At 43.6% G+C, this 14,114-nt stretch overlaps 1 protein-coding gene across 1 annotated transcript in view; it reads right to left on the reverse strand.

The window, feature by feature from the left end:
* The window catches only part of AMOT (angiomotin), an 83,446-nt gene that overhangs the window by 50,798 nt on the left and 18,534 nt on the right, over positions 1-14,114 (reverse strand). The window contains exons 4-5 of the mRNA XM_023553901.2: positions 11,747-12,680; positions 4,407-4,914 (exon numbers count right to left, since the gene is read on the reverse strand). Coding sequence (XP_023409669.2) covers positions 4,407-4,914; positions 11,747-12,618 — 1,380 coding nt within the window. The 5' untranslated portion in view covers positions 12,619-12,680. The remainder of the gene's footprint in view (positions 1-4,406; positions 4,915-11,746; positions 12,681-14,114) is intronic.

Raw genomic sequence — 14,114 nt, forward strand, 5'->3', positions numbered from 1 at the left:
CAGACTGCCACATATTCTTCCTGAGGAGCTACTGGTGGGTTCTAACAGCCAACCTTTCGGTTAACATCCAAGTGCTTAACCACTGTGCCACCAGAGCTCCTGCTCCCCAATTTAGCAGAGAAAAAAGTTAAAGTACCTTTCCCAAGAGCAAGTCAGTGGCGGAGATGAACCCTAAGAATCCTAAGTCGTAGTTTCATGTAGTAGTTCAGCTGAATTTAAAAAACATTTATCAAAGGCTTATTGTATGCATGAACTTTTTAAAGCCCTGTGGAGTATGTAAATACGAATGAAGACATTATTTTTGCCCTCAAGGAGCTTTCAATCTGACAAGTAAAATAATACAGGAAATGATAAGTAGAAATAGTTCTATAAAGTACAGAGCAGCAGGAGGTTATTCCTCGTTGGGGGTGAAGGGAATGGACAACAATTTCAGGGAGGAGGTGGTATTTCGTCAGATACTGAAAGGTGGGTCAGATTTCAATAGGCAGAGGTGAGGGGAAGGGTATTCTATTCTGAGTGAGTACATGCATTCACATAATGATCAGTAGTTTAGTTTGGCTGGACACTGTGGGGTACACAGAGGGAAGCAGGTGAGATATGGCTACACAAACAGATTGGAGTCAGATCTTAAAAGGGCTCTGGCATTTGGACTTTACCCCCATAGTCAGTGGGAAACGAGTACAGACTTTTGCAGACATTCATGATCAGAATTGTGTTTTATGACACCTTGCAAATCTTGTAAATGGAGGCGGGGGACAAAGAGAAAGGTTCTTACTCTGAATCAGCAAGAATCCAGAAGAAAGAAAAAATAAAGATCCAAAGTCTTTCTGTAGCCAGCACAGTTCCACTGCACATACATTTAGTTACTGCAGAGATATCTGTATATAATTCGTGTAAGACAAATAAACCTCATGGCCAATTCTCAAGCAATGTTCAAATAAAATTTGACACCTGCAACCATTCCTGCATTCCTGCCTTTTTTTGTGTATGTGAAATTATACATAACAAAACATATACTCACTCAACATTTTCTGCATATACAGTTCAATGACATTGATTACATTCTTCCCATTGTGTCACCATCTCACTATCTCTATTCATTGTTTCACCACCATTAACTTAGACTCTGTCCTCTAAACTTCTCAGTGTTTGAGTTACTGTTATCAGTTTGATCTCATTCAGATAGTTCTTTAAAAGAGCACATTGCTCAAGGTGAACATTCTTTACTAGTTGAGCTAAACTTGTTTAAAGATGACCTCATGGGATAGTTTCAATTCAAGGCTTAAAGATTATCTCAGGATAATAGATTTGTTATTTCCCTTAGTCACAATGGTCCAGTAAGTCCGGTTTCTATAGGAATTTGAAATCCTATTCCATATTTTTCCTCCCTTTGATCAGGATCCATCCATTGAGTACTTAACCAAAATGTTCAGTACTCTGCGTTCCTTCTTAATGTCCCACTACCTCCTTAACAGAGCCCTGGTGGTGCAGTGGGTAAGAGCTATGGCTGCTAGCCAAAGGGTCGGCAGTTTGAATCCACCAGCCACTCATTGGAAACCCTATGGCGCAGTTCTACTCTGTTCTATGGGGTCGCTATGAGTTGGAACCAACTCGACGGCACCTAGCAACAACAACGAACCTCTTTAACAAAGCTCAGGGTACTTTACGGGGGAAAATGTAAGGCCCCTAGCGGGAAACTGAGGGAAAGGTAGGGCTACCAAGCAACTCAGAATAAACCTGTTCCATGTCCAAAATTATGCCTGAGATGGGACTGCCTGCAAACAAATGAGGCTTACACCACAGAAAAGAGCAGACTTGAAAGTGTTTTTCTCCTTGCAGATGGCACCAAGATAGCAGCACAGAAGGTGAAAACTGGTGAATGGCATTTAGAAACATTATCTGCAAGGCCTGCGCCTGATGAAGCTTTTGCATGAAATTCAAGTGCTGAGGAAAGAAAATAAATATTTCCATTTGAAAGAACAGGTTTGGTGTTGGTCTCCTCTAGGCAGCCTTAAGAATTTGAGGCTATCCAGTTTCCCCACAGAATATGACACTTGGAAGGAAGTACCTTTACTCAAGTTGTTCAAAGTACTATTTCAAGACTGTGTACCAATCCTTTTCCTACCCTGTGTAGAGACTGTACCATTCAAAAGGGCAAGTTGCACATTTCTCTGCAGGGCCTTCCAGGAAAGGATGTCACAGAAGGACATTTCCAGTGTTTCATCTTGTTGATGGTGGGGACAGGGAAGAGGGAGGGTGGCAGTGGGTTTCCTAACTTTATTCTATGTCTATGTGTTCCCCTCATGAATCTTGGGTCTTTTTTTCCCCTAGCACTAGCTGGCCTCTATCTACCTTATAGTCCCCACTTTGTTTCCTCTTTTACCCACCTGTTCCTCCAACCTACTACACTGGGTTGGCCTTCACTTCTCCCAACATCCAAGCTGTGCCAGTTATGCTTATTTAAGGCAACTTTCTCCATATTGGCTGCCAGACTAGGGTCTTCCAACATTGGTGACCAGCAGAAGTCTTTTGATTGTACGCTTACCCAAATAGACAAACAAAGCTTTCTACTCTGCTCATGTTCCCTGTGGTCCACCCCCCTTCACCCCCTACACACAAAAAAAATATCACCATAGATCTTTTGGCAAAGAGGGCCTATAGATGATCTGAGCTCATGTGTCAGTTACTGCATCAAAGATGGTGCAGGGGCCATCCTCAATAGAGAGTTTGGGGAGGGGGTATCAAGCATTAACCTAATCAGCCAAACCAGGCCAATCTGCTCATAGTGTGCAAATATAGTTTACTGCACCAATGTGAGGGAGTGTGTGGTTAAAATGAGAAAAGGGAGTAAATGCAAAATTGGGGAAGAAGCCAGGGAGAAACAGTTCTCTCTCCCCACCCCAACAATTCCCATCCAGATTTGGAAAAACTGATTGGGGGGGGCTGTTTTGCTACATAGAAATACTTAGCTGATAATAAGCCCCCCCTTTAGGACCCAGATCCGGGGTTTGCCAATTCTCAGCTTCATTCGAGCCCCTGAAATTTCCAACCCTGGGTGTCTCCTAAGGACAGAGTTACTGAACAATACAAGGCAACCCCCCTTCCTTCCCCCACCTTTCCCCCACTTCCCTGAAAAGTTCACATTGTAGAGAGATCAAACCACATGAGCTCCACAATGACAAAAGCTCCGAAGAGGCTGCCAAAAGCATAACCCTATTCACCAACAGCCACTGGAAGCCAAGAGCTAAGGTTCCTTGCTTGAGGCACTCAAGAGCTGAAGTCCCAGCTGTGGGAGACAGGAGGGGCCCAGGGAAGAATGTGAACTTGGGACACACACTCCTTTTTCTACTTCCTCAGCCTAGGGCTGTCACCTGTCACCCAGCTGTGGTGCTAAGCCCCTCCTGCCTCCTACACACACCAGAGAAAGAGAACAGATGTTGAATTTGAGCTGCAGAGAAAGACTAACACAAAAAGAGGAAAAGGGAGGGCAGTTGAAGAGTTACTCTGAGAACCCCCAACCAGGAAAAGTACTCCAAACCTTTTTCACAACAAGGCAGGGCGGGATCTAACTTCAGTTGTTGAGATTTTTCCAGGAACTATGGCTTTATATTTAAGATGCAAATTCAGTATTTGAAATATATATAATCAAGAGAAAAGCCTTAAAATGCTGGCAAGGCCTTCATCTATACAGGCATCGCCAGCGTTCTTGGACTTATGATGAAGTCTCCCTGCTTTTGGAATTCTAAAATAATCTATTAAGTCTCTTTTAGGGCTATGGTGTCTAAAACCAAGGAAACCCTGGTGGTGTAGTGGTTAAGTGCTACGGCTGCTAACCAAAGGGTCGGCAGTTCAAATCCACCAGATGCTCCTTGGAAGCTCTATGGGGCAGTTCCACTCTGTCCTATAGGGTCTCTATGAGTTGGAATCAACTCGACGGCACTGGGTTTGTTGTTGTTGTTGTTGTTTTTTTGCCTAACCAAAACCAAAAACCAAACCCAGTGCCGTCGAGTTGATTCCGACTCATAGCGACCCTATAGGACAGAGTAGAACTGCCCCGTAGAGTTTTCAAGGAGTGCGTGGTGGATTTGAACTGCCGACCCTTTGGTTAGCATCCATAGCACTTAATCACTACGCCACCAGGGTTTCCAACTGAGAAAACAAAATAAAACATGTTTTTGGATTTTTTTTCCTCCTCACATAAATGTAAAATTATTACTCTGCCTAGACAGACAGACAGAAGGCCTTTTCCAAAGCTTGATCCATACCTAACCTTCAGATACAAGAATCCTGAAGACCTGTCCATAAATAATGCAGGCACCCACAAATGGAAACTTTTATACCTACATTAAACAAGTCCCACAAGTAAGATTTAAAGGAGCCTTTAATATCCCAAAATGGGGCCTTACCTTCTGTAGTCTTGCCACCTTCTCATAGCATCCTTCCAACTCCTGCCGCAAGTTCCGATTCTCATCTGAGAGGATCTCAACCATTTGCTGGGCTCTGGAAACGATGGCAAAAGGGTCTGCTGGCATTGGTTGATAAGAAGCAGATGGCTGCTGAGCCCGAGGCATAGCTGAATAGGCCTCTCCTGGCTGTTGCTGCTGCTGCTGTTGGTGGTGGTGGTGGTGATGGTGTTGTTGTTGTTGTTGTTGTTGCTGTTGACTCAGGCCAGGCTGGGAGAGACGGTAATGATCTCCCTGGTGAGCCTGATTAGGAAGGAAATGCTGCTGTGGCCTAGGCAGGTGAGCCGAGTGGTCTCCTTGGTTTGGGACCAAGGGGTGTTGGCCAGGAGACAATCTAGTAGACGGTGGAGACTGCAGCAAGGACAAGGAACCCCCCGACGTGAGGGAAGAAGTAGGGCTGTGAGGCTGAGAACTCCTGGGTGAGAGTGGCAATGAGATGTCCTGTGTGGGCCTGTAAAACATGAAGGGCATGCTCAGGTTAATTTCTCTACTAAGACACTGGGGAAGAAGGGCACACAAAAGTGAGATGAAGGTTCTGGGCACCTTGGACACCTGCAAAATGAGGAGCTGGCAGGGTTAGACTATGTGATCTCTGCAAAGACCTCCTACAGACCCTTTCCAGGTCTGATTTTTTTGTGACTCCACCAGACAGAAAGACCTAACAGAGAATGGTATGATCCCAGGGGGTACCGAAGCAGATGACCTCAAAGGTCTTTTTGTGCAAATCTAAGTGATGTATGCCTGTATAGTCATTGCTGAAGTTAAGCATCTTAAGCAATTATTCTGAAAGGTAATTTTTATCCTGTTATGTTAAACTAACCCTTTTCTGGCATTCCATATGTGGTCTAGCACACATAAAGATTTAAATTTAGAAAATACATTCCACTTGCACAGAAGAAAACAACAAATAGCCATCAAAGCTATCCCTCATCTTGCTATTTGCAACCCCCGTTGATTAGTCTGAAGAATCCCCTTGGTTATATATTCTCAAAAAATTCCTTGAGGATGTATAAAGTGGATACTTATTATATCAGTGACACCAAATAATTCTTGGTGATTATAGTCATTAATGATTTAATGGTGGTGCCCCACTACAAGTGACAATACCAAGATTTGGAGGGAGCCCTGGTGGGGCAGTGGTTAAAGCGATCGACTGTTAACTGAAAAGTCGGTGGTTCAAAACCACCAGTGGCTCCACAGGAGAAAGATGTGGTAGTCTGCTTCCGCAGAGATTTACAGCCTTGGAAACCCTAGGGGGCCGCTATGAGTTGGAATTGACTTGATGACAGTGGGTTTGTTTTTTTTTGTTTTACAGGCAATGTTATATTATTTTTTGGTGTACAGAATCATAAAATATAAGGGCTAAGAAGGTCTTAAATAAATATTCTAGTCCAACTCTGTCACTGGACTTAGGGGGAAACTGAGGTCCAGAGAGGGGAAATGGCCTACCAAATATAACAGTGCGAGTTAGTGGTAGTGCCAGGGTAGAGCCCTTGTTTCCTGATCCCCATTTTCAGACTTCCCACTACCACAATACACTGATGTCTATGCAATGATTTTCAGATTCCCAGCCCTTTGCTTACAGACAATTTCAGAAAGAGAGCTTTGGTACATTTTTTAATATCGCTCTCTCCTTTTTGTCCATACTATCAGACTACTTATCATTTTATCAGAATACTTGCCATTAAAGGAATCAATTAGAGAATGCAGATGAATCACTTCCACCATCACCACCACTAGGAAGAACATCTGTCAGTATACACTGAAAACAAAAAACTTGTTCACCCCAGCTCGTGCCCAACTAACCTCATGTAACTCCTAAATCCTGTGGATGCTTGACCTAGAGTTGAGACTTCTCAATCAGTGGAAGATGGCTAAGAGCATGAGATGTGGATCCCAATAGACAGAGTTTGGAGACCCTATTCTACCAGCTTTGTAACCTTGCTCAAGTAACTTAATCTGCATGAGTCTCTGTTTCATTCCTGAAGTTGCAAATGAACTGCAAAAAATACTGGGCTCTTCTCATTTCTAAGCTCAAATGAAATTACAAAGAGTCTCTTATCTACCTCCCAGTGAGATAAGTTGACCTTGTTAGAGATTTTACTTATGGGATATCCATTTAATCTTTGTACTAAATTGCATAAAATTCTTGGTGGAACTGGGACAAATCACTACGAGCAATTAACTTTTAACTGGCATTCCACATGATAAAGCTTATCACTCCCATGCACACTCCAGTTACCATTATTGTTCCTTTATCTATTCCTACAAGAGATCCTCATTATAAGGTCTTTTTACAGCTACAAAAACATTTCAAACACTTGTTCATGGATACTCAATAACCCAGATGTTCACAAGAACCACTCAAACCCTGGTTCTGTCCCTCAGCTCCATCTGTGCCTCTGGTATTACTGCTTCCCCATTCATCCAATTTCAGACATATATCAATACAAATTATTGCTGAATATTGAAGCATGCATGTGAACTAACTACGCACAGAAGAATGTACATGGTACTCATGATTACAGTTGTAAAGTTGCTATTATACATAAATTTTCTTCCCAAGAGCTCAAAACATTCATCCAATCGAAAACCCACGGGCTGTTTATAAACTTATTTTGATGGGTCTTTCCCCATTTTCTGGAAACCCTGGTGGCGAAGTGGTTAAGAGCTATAGCTGCTAACCCAAAGGTCAGCAGTTGGAATCCACCAGGAGCTCCTTGGAAACTCTATGGGGCAGTTCTACTCTGTGCCACAGGGTCGCTATGAGTTGGAATTGACTCAACAGCAACGGGTTGGGTTGTTGGGTTTCCCCATTTTCCATACTATGGATCTTCAGTTTTCTCATAGGTAAAATGGACTATCTCGTCTCTTTCCTCTTTGAATAGCAGCTATTATAGTTTATACATATAGACCTAGAATTAAAATATAATGGCCTGGTGTTTATTGGGGCTTCAGGATCTCTACTACAGAATAAAACAAAAACCTGCTGCCATCGAGTCAATTCCAACTCATGGCGACCCTATAGGACAGAGCAGAACTGCCCCATAGGGTTCCCAAGGAATGGCTGGTAGATTCCAACTGCTGACCTTTTGGTTAGCAGCCTGGACTCTCAACCACTGTGTCACCATGGTTCCCTAATGCAGAAAAGAGGAGGCTTAAATTTCATGCTCTCCACTGTTATTTTCAGCTCTCAAAATTTAAGGGGAAAATCACCATAATAACCTTCCTTTTTGTTCTCAAGACTTGGAAGCCTGGGTGGTGTTCTCTTTCAAAGACTGAACACCTAGTTTTGAACTGAGATTTCTCTCCCCAGCTCCCGGGACCCATCAAGCAATACAAGCCTCTCTCTCAAACAGACCCTGCAAATAGCCTCCCTCCTGCCTGGAGACTGAAAGGCCCCTCCATGCCCTGGGCAACACATGAAGCGACTTGGAAAAGAGGAGACCACAAGGTCTCTGGGGTCAGATACACCCAGGATGCAGGCTCAGGCCATGACTCTGGGTTCTGCCTAGAGATAAGTGGAGACAAGGCAGCTGCCTCTTGGGCTCCTAGGTTGAAAAAGGAGGCAGATCAAGTGCACCATGGTGTTGGGAAAACCAAAGCAGTCGGGCACTCGAGCTCAGAGGGTGACAAGAAGAGAGAAAGGGCTCCAGTGAACAAACGCCATCTGGGCTCCAGCATCCTCCCACCACAAAAAAAGCAGGACAGTATTAACTTTTGTGTGAAGTTCCCCCTGAGAAGAGGAGAGATAAATGTGGGGGTGGGAGAGAGCTACGGGAGATGTCAGAGGGACCAAAATACACTCAAGATCAAATGATGATAATAATAAAGGTAATAACAGTAATAATAAAGGTGGCAGGCAGCCCAGCTGGGTGAGCTGCAAACCACCCCGGTCCTTCAACCACACAGCAGCTTGAATTGCTCCCCACTGAAACATTAACCATGAACAACAAGCTGTAGCAGACAAAAGAATCACATGATCCCATGGAAGGCCCCTGACTTGCCTCCCTGCCTCTTCCCTCCCTTCATCCTGCTCCTTCCTAAGACAACCTGGGTCACTTGTGCTCTGTGGGAAAGGGGAGAGAGCACACATGCAGGAAGAAGGCCCATGACTAAATTCTGTGTCCTTCCCAAAGCCAGAGAAACCCCTTCCCAGAGAAAGCTTGTGAGGACACAATGGGAAAGTAAAAGCCAGTGCATCCAGCTGACACAGAACCTTCTACCCCTGCCACCATGCTTACAGGAAGCCCCCACCTTCCTCAAACACACACACACACACACACACACTCCTAGCCCATGCATGTGCAAGCCCGTGCACACACAAACACACCCATACCAGAGCAGGTGGCACCAACAGCTTAGAATCCCATTTATTCTCACCACGAAAACGGTTCCTTTCCCTGGCTCTGCAATGGTGAATCCTGGAGAGGGCTGTGAATTCCTGATTGTTTCTCTTGCACAACCAGCTCTGCTCTGAACTAGAGTTAGGTCACTCTTAAGATTCCACTAAATAATGATTTCAAGAAACCTCAGATCTGGCATGATCTCAACAACTGAAAGGAGGTGACTGCTTTATAAACAGATGTGACTTAATTTTTAAAGGCACTTAATGAATGTCCAAAAACCCAGGATCCAGAAAAGGCTCAGCACACAAAAGGACAAAGATTCAGAAAATTCACAATTCTTCAGATGGCTTGGCCTTGTTTCCTATCTGGAGTTTTGGGCATTCAGGTTTTTTTGTTTTTTGTTTTTTTAAGTGGGGAGGAGGGTATAGGGAAGATGAAGTAATAAAAAGATTGTTTATAACATTTTGTTCATTTTAACAGCAAATCTCCAGCATTTCATTGTACTTCTAAAGGCAAACAAGGGTTTTCAACAGCAATCTGTTCAAAGGGCTTGCTTTGCACCTTGATCTGTAACTTGTGGATTAAGAACTAAGAGTGTAGTCTTCTAATTGTTTGGCGCTCACAGCAGTTACTCAGAAAAGTACTCACAAACTGTATAGCTAGTTGGTTAAAGGAAATAAAAAAGGAAATAGTGTTACCACTGAAAACAGTACACTTCTGGAAAGCAGTTCAACAACCTTCCCTTGCCAACAGGTTCCACTCCCTCACCCAGGGCCCTGCAAAAATTTTACAGTCAGAATTTACCTGAAGCAGACCTAACCTTTACACAGAACATCCCCCAGTTGGGATTGTTTTCGATTTGCTTATTCATCAAGCATACCAAGCACCCTGCTCCTCTCCTATAGAGAGAAAACCTGTTAAAGGAAACCAATGTATTATATTATTGTTCTAGAGAGGACAGTCAGAATGGGCTCTGCTGCTTGCGGGGGTTAGAAAGAGAAAGAGAGCTTCACATAACTTAGGAGGAAGGAGAAAATAAAAAGTATCTTCTTGTAAAATACATGCAGTTCAATTTCTCTGGTGGTTTAATCAGTACTGGAAGAAACAAATCCTTCTTTGGGTTCCTTATTATTTATTTAGGCAGATCAAAGGGCTTTTCCATCTAGCTTCAAACACTGTGGGAGTCATTTCAGATCACAAACAATACTGGTGAATGAGTTCTGAAAATAGCTTTCCTGGGAAGGTGGGCCATGTGCTGAGTGGGGCTTTGGATTCTGCTCCACACCCCAGCCAACACATTCCCCTCCCACAAGCAACAGACGTCAGCCCATCCACATATGGGAGGGAGTCCCACAGACTCTTCCATACTGATGGGAAAAGCAAAACAAAAACCCCAGCTTCATTGACATTTTGCTGGCTTGAATGAGTTTCCACTAAGCTGAGGAACAGACCAACCCCTCCCTGGATCTTCCGTTTCATTGGGCAGATGGGAATCAGGTTCTTGTTCTCATTTAAACCTGAATGGCCCTGTCCCTTACCCTATTTCCTGTTCCAAGCCATTTATCAGAACTTAGGCTCCTGCCCTTGGAAAGCTGCACTGAGGAGGATGAAAAGGGTTAGGAAATCAACCTGGGTTAAGGAAAAAAAAAATCCTAAACTAGCAAAGTTAGGGGCGGAGCCTAAAGTGAATTGCTTCTGGTTAAAAAAACAGGACCTGCAGGGGGAAAAAATGAAATACCAGGAAATGCCAGGTGCATACTTTTACCTTCATCCTACACTATCCCCTGCCTGCCTTCTCTCCTGAGTAACTCATTGAGCTTCAAGCCAAGAGGCTTTTTTCCAAATCACTGAGAAGGGCACAGATCACTGTGCTAGTTTGTGGGCTGCCTGTGAAAAAAAGACCAGCCTAAGTCCAGGTACTTCAAACCTTACAGTCACTCAAGATTATCCACAGTAAACGCGCATAATTGCCATCACTGTTGCCCGTGGTTTCAACCTCCTCCCCAACTCACATGCTGAAATACTACTGATCACACATGGCCCAAATACTAGCAATAAGAACAACAAACAGATTCATAAGGTCTGGTAAACGCAGCATTGGGACAATGGGCTGTGCATAATTAAGAGGTGTACTTAGGAAGAACTGAACATATGAAACCACTTTCCTGAACTAATCCAGTGGTACAGAAGTCATGGGAATATTTTTTTCATCTGTATTTTAGCATCTGACCAAAAGTTCTACGATACGATGTGAATTTAACTTAAAAAAATTTAACTTAGATACTTAAAATTGTGACAGACAACAAACTCTCTACCGAAAAAAGATGAAGGAGTCCAGACTTCACGAACTGCAAGGAAGGACAAGGCAAGGACCATTCTAAACCTGTACACGTACATATTTCCCTCCACAGTAGAATCTTGGTGTTTATCTTAAAAAAAAAAAAAATTCACAGAAATTCTACAGAAAAATTACAATTAATGAGAAGTAGACAGATTTGCTTTGCTTGCCAAAAAAAAGCGATACGAGTTTTATGGAGGGACAGAAATGGAAGTGATAGGATGTTCTAAAGTCCAAGATAATTTGCTTTTGCTCCTTGGGGCTTAATAACTCAAAAGAAGAGGAACACTGACCTCTCAATATTCTAGGAGACAAGACAGTGAATACCCACTGAGATCAGATTTGTTTTCCTGTTCATCTACTAGGCAGCTGTGGCCATGTTCAACCTATAAAGTCAAGGGAATGTACTGTGCTAATTATGGCTGAAGAGGCTAGAAATTCAGGTTGGCGGCTAATTTACTAAACCAAGGGCCAGCCATCCACTGCAGAGTTTGTTATACCAAACACCTGCCCATTCCTTCCCTTAAGATTCCCAACACACAGCAGAAGCTGGTTGGGGGTGAGGTCAGGAAATGACAGAAAGGGAACTCTCTTACCTGGCTGCTCCATACTCAGGGGGATGCTGATACCTCATCAGTTGCCCCTCTGTTCTCCCTGGCTGGTTCAGACGATGCTCACTATAGAAGTGCCCTGGCTCTTGGGGCTTGCACACTACAGACTGGGGTGGCATGCCCTTGAAAGGATACTCTGGCGGGGGGCCTCGATGTTCCATGCCCTTCAGGCTATGCTGGTTGGGAGGTGGCCCTTGGGTCTTGTAGAATTCACTGGAACTTGTGGGATTCTTGTAGAGGTCACTAGGTTGTGGTGGGGAGAGGGGTGCGCTGGTAACAGGTGGATGGGCCTTAACCCCACTGGTGGCCAGTGACATCTGCATTAGTCGTTCACTCAAGGAGCGGACATGCCCTTGCTTAAGGTCTCTGAGTCCTTCATCTTGGTGCATCTTCCCAGGATTGAGGCGCTGAACCGATGGGCGTCCCTCGGTTCTCATCTTCTGGTTGGTGACTCCAGTGACATAGAAGGCAGCTCCAACACTGGCATGCTGTTGGCCCCGAAAATACTGGGACTGAACCTTGGCTTCTTCATATGTCGGGAGTTCTTCATTATTCTGCATTCGAGGGGAGAGCTGTTTCTCCATGATGATATTTTCTGACTGGATTTCCTGCCCTTGGGGTTCTTGACGAGCAGCATGAGCTACAAGCTGTTGATGGTGGTCTTGGGGACTTAACACATCACTCTGAGGGCCTGGGTTCCCAGTACCACTGGGGAAAGGAGGGCCATTTCCTGTGGCTTGCTGGTGTATGGCAAGCAGGTTGCGATTCTCATTAGGATTGCCATAGCGAAGTTGCTCTTGTAGCAAACGCTGCAATACTGTGGTTCCTCCACTTTGTTGTTCTTCAGAATTTCTCATCTCTATTGCTGGTGGTGCCTTGTGAAGAGAGAGAGAAATTGGGCACCTGGGCTGCCCTTGACCTGGGAAGGGGAAACAGGAAGCTTAACACCCAGTTGACGGATAAATCAGTCCTCTAAAGAGGAAGAAAATGGGTATTTGGGGATAGGATTCCATTGTAGAAACAAAGTAAAGAACTGAATCTAGATGAATTGTTGGGGACTCCTGGCTCTAGCATTGATATAATGAGGAACTTGGAGGCCTAAGAGCTATATGTTTACTCTTTCACGTTTAGCATGGGTTAAATATTCAATCTTAAGAGCCAAAAGAACTAGGGAAACCCGGGGAGTCAAGTAGGGTGATCCGAAAGGACAATTTCCCCAGGTCCTTATTAATAGGATTTATTTCTCTGTATTCTATTTCTTTAACTAAAAACTCCAACTCACATGGCTATGGAGATGGGGACAGGGCAGTGGGGAGAAGTTACCCCAACAAAAGGATTTATAAAGCAGTTCAGCATGTAAGAGGAGCTATAAAATGCTATATAATAACTAAAAAAAATAAAAGGTAAAGAGACTTTGACTTGCACCACATATGATGATACCTTCCATGACACAAATCTTCCTTTCTGATCTCATGAAACTCTGGAGCATATCTTTTTTTTTTTTAATCAGTTTTGTGTTGTCCATTTTGGATGTTCCTTGCCAAGGGCTTAATAAGAGAAGGACTTGGGGTAATTATTATTGGCAAAGTTTCTCTTTCAGCCATCAGGAATAATCACTGAGGTTTTTGTTTTTGTTTTTTTTTGCGTGGGGGGTGGGTGGGTTTAGTACTTTAAAATGGAAGCCCTCTTTCATTTGAAATGTGTCTCTGACAACATTTAGAAAGTGAGAAATAAAGGGTATGATACCATACCCCCCTTTAATTCTTCTTAAGGAAGTAATATGTGTTGAGTGGTACAGATATCAGTAGAAGGACAACTCAAGATTCAAATTCTAATCATGACACTGATTTATAGGGTAACCTAAACAATTGATTACTCCTTCCTTGGTTTCCATTTTCCCGTATGAAAAATGAGTTGTAGGGGACATCTCTGTCTTCTCCTCACCCCTCCCCCGGCCCCCCAGCACTGTATAGACACACAAACTCATTAAATCTTTGGGCAAAATGTATTTGTCATGCGAAGTATTGTAATTAAATACCAATGTTCGATAATGAAACTTCCACTCTAAGGATCTTAAATGTTCATGAGAATGGCTATAACGTCACACAAAACTCACATTAAAAGTCAGCCTAAAGAAGAAAAAGTCAACCTAACCAGCCTCAGGTTCCTCGATGAGAACTCAGGAATCCATGCTCCCAGTCCCTTATTTCTATTATGTTGGGCAGTCTCTAATCTCTCTGGACATATGAAACCCTTTCCTTTAGTTTTGCAAGGAATAACTCTGCGTATGTGTATGGAAGATGGAAAAGGTCATCTTCCTTTCTTTTTCACTTCTTGCATGATTTCTGCTACC

Source organism: Loxodonta africana, chromosome X (assembly GCF_030014295.1).
Source record: "Loxodonta africana isolate mLoxAfr1 chromosome X, mLoxAfr1.hap2, whole genome shotgun sequence".
In the NCBI taxonomy this organism is placed as follows: Eukaryota; Metazoa; Chordata; class Mammalia; order Proboscidea; family Elephantidae; genus Loxodonta; species Loxodonta africana.